The sequence below is a fragment of the Ictalurus furcatus genome, chromosome 3 (assembly GCF_023375685.1).
Source record: "Ictalurus furcatus strain D&B chromosome 3, Billie_1.0, whole genome shotgun sequence".
NCBI classification, from domain to species: Eukaryota; Metazoa; Chordata; class Actinopteri; order Siluriformes; family Ictaluridae; genus Ictalurus; species Ictalurus furcatus.
The window spans coordinates 4,705,766-4,720,765 of record NC_071257.1 but is presented as its reverse complement, the minus strand read 5'-3'; the positions used below and the strand labels follow the sequence as shown (position 1 = coordinate 4,720,765).

The 15,000-nt window shown below is 42.7% G+C and overlaps 1 protein-coding gene across 3 annotated transcripts in view; it reads left to right on the top strand.

Annotated features, from left to right (window-relative positions):
* macrod2 (mono-ADP ribosylhydrolase 2) overlaps positions 1-15,000 on the top strand; it is a 608,780-nt gene that overhangs the window by 155,373 nt on the left and 438,407 nt on the right. For all 3 annotated transcript variants that reach the window (XM_053620436.1, XM_053620435.1, XM_053620434.1), the window contains exon 4: positions 3,613-3,642. In XM_053620436.1, coding sequence (XP_053476411.1) covers positions 3,613-3,642 — 30 coding nt within the window. The remainder of the gene's footprint in view (positions 1-3,612; positions 3,643-15,000) is intronic.

Here is a 15,000-nt window from a genome sequence, read left to right as displayed (position 1 = left end):
ATGAGTTCAAATCTCAGCACCACTAGAGCAAGGCCCTTAACCCTCAACTGCTCATGACTATCATGTCTGCATTTGATCAGTCTGGAGCCCCAATTTCAATATTAACGATTCTACCTAGCTGGTGTCTGACTCCAGTGACGGCTCATGTCGCGTATGTATTGATTACGTTCGACCAGTCAATGGCCTGCACTATTTCTGCTTTCAGCATTATGTCCATATTTGGTATTCTTGGTAGCCTGACAAGAAGGGTAACCAAAATCAGGCTCTTAACTTTGACTTGGGTTACCTGGCAGTGGAAATAATAATAATTTCCTCACAGGCCTGTTAATGTACCCTGCTACACCATAGTGCTGGGTACTTGTACTGGATAGAAGGAGCTGGAAGCACAAGTCCAGAGTTCTCCCAAGGGCCCAATATCCACAGATCGAAGCAGGCGGTGAGCTGGTGTACTTCGTGATTAATCTCCACTATCAAAACTTCATTATGGTATAATTTCTGTTTAGTTTCCAACTCTGGCCAACCTGGACGCTGTCACTTCAGATCAGCCTGCGAGTTGCCAGTTTCCCCAAGCGCTAGTTCTAAGGCATTCTTCACCTCTCTCTAAATTCTTCTCTTATTTTCTTCAACTTGTGAAAATGTGCAGGTCACTCTTTTCCTCGTCTCTTTTATTTCTTATACAGCTGTTCCTCATTTGTTCCCCTTCTCCCTGCTGTTAGATAAGGAATCGTCCCCAGTTATTTCAAGGCCTCGAATGCCTCCCTTGATATCAATTGCAGAGGGCTCGGTTTTGTTTTTGCCCTCTGTGGAGGTAAGAGATGTGTGCACATGACACTTTGAGGGGGGGGACTAAAAGAAAGGGAATAAAGGGGAAAGATGAAAGGAGTGGCTCGGTGTGACTCACAGCACACAGGGAGAGGAATATTAAAAGAAAAGAAATAAAACAACCCAGGCGCAAGATTTCTGTTCTGCCTTGCAGGCGAACACATTTACCAAAGTCCCTGCCGAGATGAGATATGCCTCTCCAGCTCTGTTGGATGAGCGCATACCATTAAAGAAAGCTGCCTTTCTCGTCTGGGCTTGGGCGTCCTGCATGTCGCCGCGTCCCTCTCGATGGTGTCGAATTGATTAGCTCCTGTGCTTTTGAGACGCTGACTTTTAGCGGACCAGATGAAGCGGATATCCATAATGTCAGCTGTGCTGCAGTGCCACTTAACTACACAATGGCACCATCCATTTGTTTAGTAACCCTGCATTGACACTAGCAGGAAAGAAATCATTCATAGTTTGTCTCTTGTGTCTTATTTATTTATTTATTTTAAAGTTTTGATGAGAAATGCTTGTAGCTATATATTGCTTGTAAAAACCACAGTGGTGTTTTCGATATACCTGCATAAATACGGACCTAAAACATCGGACATTTTCACACGAGTCCTAAAAGTAGATGAAGAAAACCCAGTTAAACGAATGAGACAAAAAACATCATACCGAGTCGTTTATTTATTATAAAGTTTCACTGGGGGATTAGCGAAGCAAGCTAGCGCTACTTGGTTACATACACACACCAGATGTACTAGCGATCTCGACTACTTCCTTCCAAGCTTTGTTTTGCTTCACAAGGTCTGTATACACGTTTAACCACAGGTTTAGACGTGGCCGTATAAAACGATACCATTTTTGTACCGTTTTCCTTCCATTTAAATTGTTCTTTAAGCGTCAAACACATCAAATAGGAGCTAACTGCAGGTACGAACTAAAGTTGTAAGCCGGGAAGTCAAAAACATCGGTCCGGGGAATCGGTGGTTTGGATTTGCCGCTTTAGCATGTCAGAGCTAATTTGTATAGAGTCTCCGAAATCGCGGTTTCCGCTCATAGAAAAATGTCGCTCGCTAGTGTGAATACATTGGAACTGTGTGGATATATATATATATATATATATATATATATATATATATATATATATATATATATATATATATATATATATATATAAAATATGGATACAAGGATGTAGTCCTGGAGCGAATTATTCCTTCACTGGAAAACCTCCATTGAAAATTCCTTGACCCCAAAAACATAATAACACCCTTTCGAGTCGCGATTATAGCACGAGCGAATTCCTCTTCCCTGTGACAGCTGAACACCCGCACTTCTAATATACTGCAGCTGAAGTATATTAATGCCCAGTACTTTGTAGCACACGGTACGTTTTACTCTCTTTCTATTATTATATGATTTACTCTCAGTCAGATTTAATTCTGATTGACAATGCAGAGCGCGTCTAGACGTTTGGACAGAGGCGACTGCCATAAAAGGGGTCTAAAATGAGCAAAATGCTGAATGCAGGAAAAAGAAATTACACACACACACACACACACACACAGTCCAGATATTAACCATGCCAGCTGGAAGCTTTTAAACCTTTTTTTTTTTTTTTTTTTTTTTTCCACTTCTATTTAGTGTTTGCACAACAAAGTGCTTGAAGAAATGTACGTCTATATCAACAGAAGAAAAACTAATGCTTTTGTCCTTCCGCCCACGCACACACTTCTAACACTGTAAACTGTCGCACACTGCTGTACATCCAAAAACATGCTTCAAGGTGTGTGTGTGTGTGTGTGTGTGTGTGTGTGTGTGTGTGTGTGTGGTGGTGGTGGTGGTGTTTTTTGGTTTTTTTTGTCCTCCCCTTTGTGAAAAATGAGCTCAATCAATACTGGCTCACATTTCTGGCCCATAAATGTTCCATTAACGTCCCTCTTCCGTCACAACAGAATAAGACTTTGATCATTTGCGTGTTTATTTTTTCGCTCAAATGCTACTGTACTAATTGTGATTAATGTTCACGTAGACTGCACTTTGTGTGAACTGCACGTTTGAGAACATGTCTGCTTGACTTTTTTTTTCCTTTTCTACAGTGTCCAAATTAACAGTGGAAATTTTTTTTTTTTTTTTTTTTTTGTGTTGAAAATCCCCCTTTAATCAATCTAGAGCTGACACCAAGAGCCTGTGTTTTTCAATCAAACCCTTTCTTCATGTTGCCTTCCCTTTAACTTGGAACCAGGGGGATTTTTATTTTTTTTGTGTGTGTGTAGTGGTAATGCGGCGTTCCTGACACGGCGTTCAGAATTAAAGGGTGTTTGTGAAGCTGATAGCGGTTATTAGGTTTAGAGAGGTGAGACACAGGAGCAGGGTTTTCGCCCCGGCTCTTTCTAGTCACGTTATCGTGCATGTGAGAGAAGTATGACAGGCAAACTTGTGACCCTCAGCCCCTTTCCTCGGCACAAGAGATCAGAAACGTAGCATCAAAGTGCTGCCCGGCCCTCGCAGCATCTGCTCAGACTCACGCAGACGGTCGACTCGCCGTCATCCGAAAGGCACAGCAGCGGAGGGTGTTGGTGGAGTGCAGCTGCTTGCATGCTTGTGCTTCAGAATAACTGCACGATGAATAAATCTCCCTTTAGAGTGTGCTTGACCTTCAAGGTCTGTGTCTGCTTTCATCTGAACAATGGTGTCCTCTTCGAGGTAAAGTGTTTTCTCTTTAAATTGTTCTCCAGACCATTCACTGATATTTTTTTTTTTGTGTGTCTTTTTTCCTCTCTTTTGTCTCCTTAACAGCAAACTCCAGTCTCCTCGGTGGTGGCGGAGGTAAGCATTCTGAACTTTCCCAACCCGTTCGTAGCACTTCACTTTCTCGTTCGAGAAACAGAAGTAGGTACAGATGTTATGACATTGTGGTGGTATTTTTTTGTATTATTAGGAATACAGTTAACACTGGGTTATGAATGGGGAACAGATACCCAATGCAGTCGCTCATACTACAGGGGGTCCCGTAAAGTCTCCATACGTAGGGAGGAAATTAACACTTATTTATTTTTTTGATTTTTTTAAAATGTCTTCCAAAATATTTCATACGTAGTTTATCATATACATTTGTTTTAAGAACGCCTTTGATAAAAGAAGAACAGGAAACATGGCGAGAACATCACACAAACGCACACACACACACGAGACACTGTTACCAAACTTATTTACAAATTCAAAGAGACCGGAAGTGTTACGGACCGACCGAGAAGCGGACGTCCGCCAACATCCACTGACGAAGACACGACCGACGTGGTGCTGGTAAACATAGTCCCGTATGTATGGAGACTTCTGGGACATCATGTCGAATACTAAAATAAGGAACGAAACACGATGGGGTGCTGTTCTAGGAAAATATTCAGTGATCGAGTTACTCTGATGACCTCAAAGTTGACTAATTTTATGTGCTATGACGGCACCTCTCAGTGTTTTACTCCTCTTATACCACTGTAGTTCGCCAATGATTCCAATTTTTAATCTATTAATGCAGTGGTTTTCAAAGTGGGGGCTCGGCCCCCTTAAGGGGGCGCCCGGGGGGCCTCAACAATTTGGTCGGAGCCACCATCCTCCCACTAGTATGTTTTCTCTTTCTCACTCTCAGATGACAACACACACACACACACACACACACACACACACAATGAATTCCTAATGTGATGTAAGATGCAATTATTAATAATAAAAAAAAAGGGGGATATATTCAGAAGTCTGTATTTTTAATGTGTTTTAAAGACATCTTGTGAAAGAGGGGCCTCGGTCAAATGTTAATACCATTTTGGGGGCCTTGCCCTGGAGAAGTTTGGGAACCCCTGTATTAATGGATCTTAAACAAGTCAGTTCCTGTTTTCACTTACATTATAGCAGGAGAAACCATTTTAACCATTTCAAAATGAAACGAATAAAAGTCTTTGGTCAGTGATCCTTAACCGAACGGGTATAGTTCTATCACTGGCTGTGATCTAGCACTGGATTTCTTATATATGGCAATATAGTGAGTGTTGGAATTGCAGATGTTTTCATCAAGACAGAGCGGGCTTAAGACAAGCCTGGAGGATGGTTTTCTTTCTTTCAAATGGTCTTCTGAAACGCCACAGATTTCACCAAGGGTCGAGTTGCCTTTATTATTAGTCGTTGAAAATGTCCTGGACAGCCGAAAGCCTTCACACACGTACTTGTACGTTCTAAGAAGACGTTTGAACCATTTCTGGAAACGAAACCATTATTACGCTGAACGGAGGACTTGCACTTCCTGAAGGGCTTCAGTCTCTTCACTGGCCTGCCGCCGTGCATTCGCATCAAGGCACAGATGAAATAAGAGGCAGCCAACCGTGTATTACATCCGGCCAGAGTTCCTCCGTTTGGCAGAATTTTGTACGAGGTCTGACATGATTGAAATAATAATTGCACGACGAGCCGCACAGGACAAAAGGCCGAGCGAGCCGGAGGGGACGGCGTGGAAAAATCAGCCCAATTATTTGAGGAATTTTTTGATCCTGGCTGCACAACACATGGGAATGCAGCTAGTCCCTAGATAACAAACATACAGCTGTTTTATCTTTCACATAAATCCTTTGTTTATTCATCTGTTCCAGGGTGTTGCCCTAAATCCCTCGCTCCAGTCACATCCACAGCCCTCGTGACCAAGCCTAGCAGGCACGTTACCCGATCCACACGATTTCACGCTGGGCTTCTTGGTCCGTTATTTGATTTACGCTAAACCCCAGACCGCTAGTTATTGTAGCTGTATTATGTCACGATTGGTGGTCGGGAGTGTGGGGGGGGGGAGGCGCCTGATTGAGATCAGAGGTCACACGGCCATGACAAAACCACTTACTGGAGCACCTGTCGACCAAATAGGTCTGACCAGTCCTAACGGCGTCCTTCCACATTCAGTTTGGCACCTCCGTGTATGTCATCACGGTTCTGTTATTGATTGGTCACGACAGTTTAATCATTCGAGGGCAATTTGCTTACTTCATTATTTTCCTCATAATTGCCCCCTGACTTTTTTTGATGGGCGAGATGGAGGTTTAATAGCAAGACGGGTTCTTTCATATCAGCGCTAAGGGCAGGATGACCAGAAGAAAATCTCTGTTTGTGTAGACGGAGGCCGAGAATGGCTCGTCGTCGTGGTGTTCTACACCGAAGCGTCGCTAATCAAAACCCGACATCAAGAACGCGGTTTCCTCTAATTGCCGACCCCCGGTGTCTGTGTCGGGAACGTAATTAACCCCGCGACACGATGTTTGGCTTCAGAAGCCTCCTCAGTGGCTCTTGGCCAGGATCTTTTGAAACACATCAAGCGAACGTTTGACATTAAAAAGCATTAGGTAGCTTTTATAGGAGCTCGGGCTTGAAGTCAGGAAGGAGGGCGGAAGGTTAATCCTATGTGAATAATTGCAACATCAGAGGAACCAACTGGAATGAAGTCAGAGCTATAAAATGAAATAAAACAAAACAATCTGGCTCAGCTGGATGAGCAGACTGACAGACTTGTGATTGAAATTCTTCGGGTGGCAAAAGATTACTGGTTTTATCATCAGGAGTGTTCTGTCAATAAGCCAAGATATTTTTCTGTCTTCTTTTTTTCCCTCCTTTTTACTCCCTGGTTCGCTCAAAACAAAGCCCATCATCCTCTTTACTTTATCTCTCTCTGTGTGTATGTGTGTGCGAGAAAGAGAGCGAGAGACTGACGGCTTTATCTTCTCACTCTCCTTTATTGCCGTTGGACGACTGATAAACCTGCCTGTTTTCTTTCTCCCTCTCGCCTACCTCCTATCGTTTAGCAAGGTGAAGACCTCCAGCTGGGATAAGTTCATCCTGCCCGAGTCCTCTTAAGAAAGACACGGCTTTCTCTCTTATCAGCGAGCTGTCTCTCCTCTCGGGAAGTCCACAGGGTTGCATTCTCGATGCTTTAGTAATGGCCTGTAAACTTCGGGCGGGTCAGAGAATCAGGGTCATTACGCAGTGTTCTGGTGCACGGCGTTCTTGCTGATTGGGCAGGACTGCGCAATTTGCAGCTGGGTTGTTTATTTTATGTGGTTAAAAAGCTGTGGAAAAGTGGTTTTCCTGTTATTTGATGTCAGGAACCAAAGAACAACACGAAATCAAATCCAGCCGCCGACATAATTATGATGCCTACTTTCACGCAGAGGTTTTTTTTTTTTTTTTTTTTTTTAAATTTCATCCAGAAGATATAGGGACCACTTCGAAACCACCTACTGAGATGAAGTAGAAATAATTTAGCGACTTTGTTCTTACGTTACACTTTACGGGAGGGTTGGGATCCAACGCGGTTTGCTGCCCGCCCGCCCCCCTTGCTCAGACTCATAAGATCAACGCTGTGTTTTAAATGGAGAATTGTCTGAAACTGGACCAGACTCCTCCATTCCAAAGACACCATTTGGAAACACATTGCCGTTTAATGCTGTAGTGTGTGTGTGTGAACGAATAATAGTGAGCGAGTGATCACGTCTAAAGATGAAAAGAGGCCTACATACCAAAGCCAGATTTCTTTTCACATTCTGATGTCCTCTTGATTGGGAGGATTTTGCTTTTCCTCCTTGACTTGTGCTTAGCATGCCACGACCCTGCGGAAAGCAATTAAAAGGCCACGTCTTCTGAGCAACATCAGCTAGCCCTGAGCTACAAGCAGCGATAAATCCGTTGAGCGTGCCAGACTACAAGACAGTTGTGTGTGTGTGTGTGTTGTGCTCCCTTAAATTGCTTTTCTCCATTTGAACCTGCGTGCTAGATGACATTGTGCACGCTGTGTCACATTAACATCTAAAGCTTCATTTTGTGAAACGGGGTTTGAGGCAGACGTCGAGTCGTCTCGCCTCCGCTGGCTTCTCGACTATAATATCATCCGCCTTTTGTTCTTTTGTTTAATGCATGCTTCCTGGCCATGCTTCACTAGCTCTTCACTAGTGCCTAAAGGCAACTTGATCCAGCCTGCTGAGTTTGTGCGTTCGGTTTCCTTCCTCCAGGCCAGTACCATGCTCGCTCTACATCTGGTTGATCTGCTGCTGCTTCTTTTCCCCTTGGCAGCCACATACTTTCTGCCAAGCTGGAGGGGTGAAAGGGTTAGAGCGTTCTCTTTCATTGGCTTGGTTTTTTTTTTTCTTCTCCTCCTTTGTGAACCAAAAAAAAAACAAAAAAAAAACCTGTTGCATTTCGAAAAAAAAAAAAGGGCATTACAGTTCATCCATCCTTTTGATGACTCATTCTTTATGAGCCAATACTTCATTAGAGATTTTCTTTGTGTAGATACTGCACTACAACTTGTGACTATGGTGGTAGTCATGCTTTATTCTTGTGAGACAGCCAATACATTCGGTGGGTCATGAGAATAAATAACCAGACAAGATATGGGCTAAAAAAAAACCAAAAAAAACAGTATGATAAAAACTCTAAAGTACAGGTCATGTCTGTCTTATATAAGTTTTGTAATCCTTTATCATTCCCGAATATAATGGCTTTATAGAGACAGTTTTAGAAGTACGACCTTCTTTTCTTTTATCTTCCGATAGAACTCTGAACTGGGTTTTTTTTTTTTGTTCGTTTGTTTGTTTGTTTTTTCTTCTAACTTCTCCAATAAGTACTCATGTGAACCGTCTTTTGGAGAAGTTCAATTCAATTTCCGAATTCAAACAGTTCATACGAACTCTCAGATTTATTTCAAAACGCTGTTTATTAATATACACGAGGAGATCTCGTCCTGAACCCGCAGTTGCGGTGCGGCTCCGGGCTGCCGGATAAAAAGTCACGTAGGGCCGAGCTACGCACGGTAAACCGAGCCTGATGCACGGTTATGGATGAGGAGGGGCTTAAAGGATCTCACAGAAGACGCCTAAAATAAACAAATACTTGCTTCAAATAAACAGAGCCCTAAAAGAAATCGGTCAAATGCAGGAAAGCAGATTATACCAAAGTGAGTAAAATCGCATCCGGTGTGTTTTCGTATTGTTCTGAAATGCGTATAATGACATGGTGACATTTTAAGGGTGTCCATGGTGCATCTTGTCTGCAGCTGCACCTGTTACTTTCAGTTATTTTTCACTGCAAATACTACTGAGCTCATCGAGTTCTACTTTCACTCGTGAACCCGTTTATTAGAAACACCCGTCCACCTGCGAGCAGAAAATCAGCTCAGGACGCACAACCTTGAGGCGGATGTGGAACCTACGACAGCAGAAGACCACGTCCGGTTCCTCTCGTCAGCCGGAAACGGGAATCCAAGGCGGGCGATGGTGGATAGTCAATGATCGGGGAAACAGCATCGCGTTTCTTCACCCGTCCAGTTTCGGTATAAACCCGTGTCCGATGTAGCCTCAATTTCCTGTTCTTGGCAGACAGGACCGGAAACCGATGCGGTCTCCTGCTGGTGTAGTCCGTCCGCCTCGGCGCGTGGCGTCTTGTGCGTTCTGAGATGCTTTTCTGCTCATCACGGTTGTAAAGACTGATCATTTGTCGTCTCCCTGTCAGTTTAGACTAGTCTGGTCAACGCAGGAGGTCAGCAGTTTCTGAAATACTCAACCCAGTGTTTCTGGCTCCAACAACCACGCCACGGACATTCTGATGTTTGATAGGAACGTTGACTGAAGCTCTTACCCTGTATCTGCAGGAGTTTATGCATTACACCGCTGCCACACGATCTAAACGATCAGATCATTTCAGGTCTGCATGTCTTCCTTATAAAGCGGTTGGTGAATCCATAATAATATCCACAATGAGACGTGCGCATGTTCAGTCCTTCCTGTGGTATTCAGAAGTGTTGGAGTTTGGAGAACCAATCAAGGTCGAGTATGGCAATATGGAGGGATATTTAATGGAGCTCAGCAAGGTCACTTCACCCAGAAATGGAAAAGCATTTTGTACAAGCACACGTGAATCTGTGCCCTTTTTTTTTTTTTTAGTGGGCCAGATTTACCCACAGGCCTCGGCTGTGTGCTGTGACGGTCCTCTGCTGAGGGGAGCCGATAATAGGCTGCACGATCGCACTCGAGTCCAATCAGAAGTGATGGATGGACTAATTGATGGAGAACGATCACACCATTAGTTTTTGAGTGACTGTCGTTAGTTCTATATTTAGATGAAGTGCTGTTTTGGGATGTAGGGAAAGAGCGAGAAATGTCTGTTAAACAGTGCAAGCGTGTTTTTTTTGGGGGGTTTTTTTTTTTTTGGTGCTCAATTTCATGTTGAGGAGATGAACTTTGATCTAAATCAGGACACTTTTCAGTAGTTTATGCCTTTTATAAACTCAGCCAGATCTCGCCAACGCTGCAGATCTGTTTGATGAAATAATGCTTCATATAAAAATCCCTTTGTAAAGAACATCTCATGATGTACAGCAGGGTGCAGACGAAGAACGCTTTTATTCCATCAGTGGTGAAGAACGAATACATGTTTTCAGACCTTTCGCAATTCCTTGTATGGCAAACTTGGGATAAAATCTTCTCAAACTTTTGGCCATGTAGTGTGTTTTATTTTCCCCCCTAAGAGACTACACTTTATTCCTCTTTGGGTTGCTCTGAGATCTTCTTGTGTATATATGAAACGACCCAGTTGGGCCTTCTTGAAGTCCGTAAGCATGATGGTCAGGAAGTAAACACACTCGTTGAACTCTGTTACCCGAGGTTACTGGACCGGTGAGGAAATCTGTTGTCGCGCCTCGTGAAACTCAGCGGGTCTGTCAGAAGCTCAGCATTTCGTGTTGCCTGTTTTCTTCCTCCGAACTGATGAATAATTTATCATCGTTGTCTCCATCCATAAATCACCCCGCATCGCTTCTCCACCAGCAACCGTGTGATAAGATAGACACGCCGGTTCACACGAGCTCATCCAGTGCACTCGGTGTCGGGGCTTATTAAACGCACACGCCCTTTCTTTAAGTAGGTAAATCGCATCCAAAGTGGTGACTGAAAATGTTATTTTATGAACCAGTGAAGGTGAAACCTTCTAGACTAAGCTTGCATCTGGACAGGAAGTAGCACAGGAAAGTCCAGCTAAAACGCACCCTTCACCACCGCAGCTCTGGAGCTCCGTATCCTTCCAAAGGGGGAAAAGCCCCTGTGTGGCTTCACATTTGTTTTCCCCCAAGCACTTACCAACAGGAAACGATCCATAATCCCAGTAATGAAGTATGCCCCAGTCCCGAGTCATTTGTTCAATAAACGCTGACGATATACAGTGGCCTATTTTCTTTTAGCCTGACTCGCTAGTCTTGCTGAAAGCAATTCAGCCCCTGTGTTTGCTTGTACTCGCGTGTGCATTTGTCTAGTGCGTGCTTACATGCTACACATTTCTGTTTATCTGTTGCGAGCCAATGATTTGTTTACTGTTATCTCACACCTGGCGCTAACAGCTAATGGAAAATGTACTTGAACCGACACACAGATAGTGCTCTCTCTCTCTCTCTCGCACTCTCTCGTTCTCTCTTTCTCTCTCTCGTACTCTCTCGCTCTCTTTTTCTCTCTCTCGCTCTCTTTCTCTGTCTCTTTCTCTCTCGCTCGCTCTCCCTCCTTCTCTTTCGCTCTTTCATTCTCTCTTTCACTCTTTCGCTCTCGCGCTCTCTTTCTCTCTTTCGATCTCATTCTCTCTCGCTCATTCTCGCATTCTTTCTCGCGCTCTTTCTTGCTCTCTCGCTCTCTTTCACGCTCTTTCTCTCGCACTCTCTCTTTCGCACTCTCACTCGCTCTCTCTCTTTCTCTCTTTTGCACTCTTTCGCTCTCACGCTCTCTTTCGCACTCTTTCTCCCTCTCTCTTTCGCTCTCATTCTCTCTCGCTCTTTCTCGCGCTCTCTCTCGCTCTCTTTCTTGCTCTCTCACTCTTTCACCCTCTCTTTCTCTCGCACTCTTTCTTTCGCTCTCTTTCACTCTTTCTCTCTTGCACGCTCTCTTGCTCTCTCTCTTGCTCTCTCTCTTTCTCTCTCTCTCTTGCTCTCTTTCTTTCTCTCTCTCTTGCTCTCTTTCGCGCTCTCTCTCTCTCTCTCTCTGTCTCTCTCTCTGAGTAAGCAGGAATGCCCTCCAGGAAAGGGAATGCGAATATATCAGAACCAAGTGCTCCACTTCCTGTTTCGCCCGTGGACATGCTCGTTTTGAAGCCACAGCTCTAAATCATTACCATTCAGACCAAAGCCAGCTCGGTCAAAAGTAATGCGTTTTGTTTGTTAAATTTTAAAAGGAAAGCTACACTTGCCTTTGTGCCGTGGCGTTGTTTATATTTGCAGTCGGCTTCCCTTCGCGAATTGGACGTACCCGAGAAAGAGTTGCCGACGTAGCATCTTATCTGTGGCTAGTGATATCCATTCCGGTTTTAACATCTGTTCTCATGCTGTTCAGCCTTTCTGAAATGAATTTAGCAGTACCAAGTCAAGACTTGCATGCACACAAATCTGCTAGTTTACCCACCAACCCTAAAGAGTATGTATCCTTTCTTTTAATGGAATATTTGTTATATATATTTTTTTAAATGGCTCAGACGGTATTATATTACATTACACCTCCTACCTGTACACTGCTAATACTGGCACTTCTTTTATTTCGGATCTTCTATACTGTAATATAACCGATCTCCTTTCCAGAGTTCATGAGAGCTGTGCTTTTGGTTGATGTTGCACATGTCACCAAGCTTTTTTTTTTTTTTTTTTTCTCACTGAAATGTAAAACTTTTTGATGATCATATGTCATATGAATGTGATTTCACTTGTAAAAAGTTTGGTGTGACCACACTTTAATGCCGATACCGTTCTCTGCTAAATATAGCTTGCGTTATCCAACACAGAGCGCGCCAACATTCAGCAATCTGTATCATCTTTCTGGGTCAGTCAGGGAGGTTTCAGACAAAACTGAACCCTCGGGACTCCAAATGTCATGTTGCGTTTGACCACAGCACCTCAGCTTAATCCAGTCTGACAAGTCGAGGACTGATTTTTCGAAGCTGGTGCAGATGCAATTTATTTATTTTATTATTTTTTTTCCCCAGCTATAAGGTAGAATCCTTTTTCAACATTTTTAAACTGTTTTAAAGTTCAAATCTCAATATATTTTTGTCTATCCTAAGTCTGTATACGGTTGTTTGTATAACAGGATAGGTAGTCCGTCCTCTTAATTAAACAAAAATAATAGGGTGTTCAAACAATGCCTCGACATCTGGAGAACTAAAATTAAAAATAAAAAATCAGACATTAAGTCCTAGAATACCTGTGCACATCTGGATCTGATTTCGGTCGAAAGTGAGAAAACAAAATGGCCCCAAGTGACTAATAAGATGGTTTAGCTGATAGGTTTGTACTTGTCCTTGTACTCTGAAAGTATTGAGCTCGATCGTTATCTGGGTGGAAATTAGCGTCACCGGTCTGCAAACCATTAGGTAGAGCTTAAGCAGATTTTGGAAATCCGATCAATGACGGCACAATGAATCTAATCATCAGACTAATTAATAGGAATGAAGCAAATTATCTAAATCGAGTAAATGTACTTTGTTGCAAAGATTGTCATTTATTTAAGCATATGAAGTATAAATATTTTTCTTGATTACTTTGTGAAATTTTTAATTCAGACAAGGAACACATTTGAGTTTAGATTAGATTAACCTGGGAGACCATCATGCGATAAACAAATGCACAATAGCTTCCAAACTGTATTCAGTGTCTTTCCAGTTTATTTTTGGCACGTTTACGTCCAGAAACTCGCTCCTACCAAGGCTGTGGAGACACGCTCGTCCTTTGCTTACTCTGTTATCTCTGTGATGTGTCCTAGACAGCGGAAGAAGGGGTGGAAAAGAGACACCGAGGCATTGAAGGAGGCGTTATTGTGTCTGACATCTGCTTGGCACCTGAGCTGAGGCAGATTGGGCACTGTGCCCTTTGGCCAACCACTAACAGCCAGTCAGACTTTGTTAGCTCCATCTAGGGGTTTCCGTCTAAAATATTGTCAAAAACAAACCCAAAAAAAAAAAAAAAAAGTTTGCCTAAGAGAATATGTTTCCTCTCAAACACTGTTATGTAATCATTCTGCTGCGAGATCATCAAGATGGCATAATCAGAGGCAATGCAACATTTAAAAAATAAATAAATAAATAAAGCTGTTCTGGTGATACATGTTCCACTAAAGTGTCGAGGACTTCCTGTAGTAACGGCTCATTCTCTGGACTTGTATGATGGATGCTCAACAAAATCGAAGGCCAATGATAAACTGCATTTATTCAACAAAGAAAACGTATAATCGTCGACACGGTGAAGCTTATCGAGACGGGATAATTATTTACCGTTTATGGAAGGAGTCTCCAGTGTCGGTGCTCTGTAACCGTCTGTCGGTTTTCCACTTCGGGAAAGTCTTCAGGGCGGAGATTCGATCTTCGAGAGAGACTGCTGAGGGAACGGCTAGCTGCTGTAATGTAAGCGATAACGGGAACTAACTTGTATTGTGGACGTTCCACAACGTTAAAAGTAACTATACATGAATAAAAAATGTTTTTAAAAGTATGATCATGTATCGATGTAGGAAAATCGCAATCACTGGTAAATTGCCGTGTTGTACGAGTAGTAAGTGGCTTGGGATCGGCTCTTATTGGGGAAAATAAACATCTTTGTAGTGATCGCTGATTATTTTCCTGCAACAGCACACCCAGTTGTGCTTTATCCCTTAGATAGTTTTGTTAGCGTGTGGATTTTTAAGTCGTATGTGTTCTCCTTAAAGAAACCTGAAAGCCCTTTTGTGAAACGGAACTAGAAGAGCAAATGATATCTGTTCCTGTTTGGGCTGGTTTTTTTTTTTTGTTTGTTTGTTTTTGAACGTGCAGCACAGAAACATCCTTAAGCATCAAACGTTTTATGGTTTCTCATCCGTTTTTGTCTCACCTGCAAGCTGCATAAAAACAGACAGTGTAACAGCTAAATATAACGAGAGAGAATCATCTCTTGATGTGGTAGCACTAAGGATGACAATATGTCTGGTTGAATGCATCACTGTACTTTTAGATGATGTGTATTATATATATATATATATATATATATATATATATATATATATATATATATATATATATATATATATATAAAAATATACACACACATACACGCACACATTCATCCCTGAGGCCCTTCTAAGACAAGTACACCACCTCTATGTGTGTGATGAG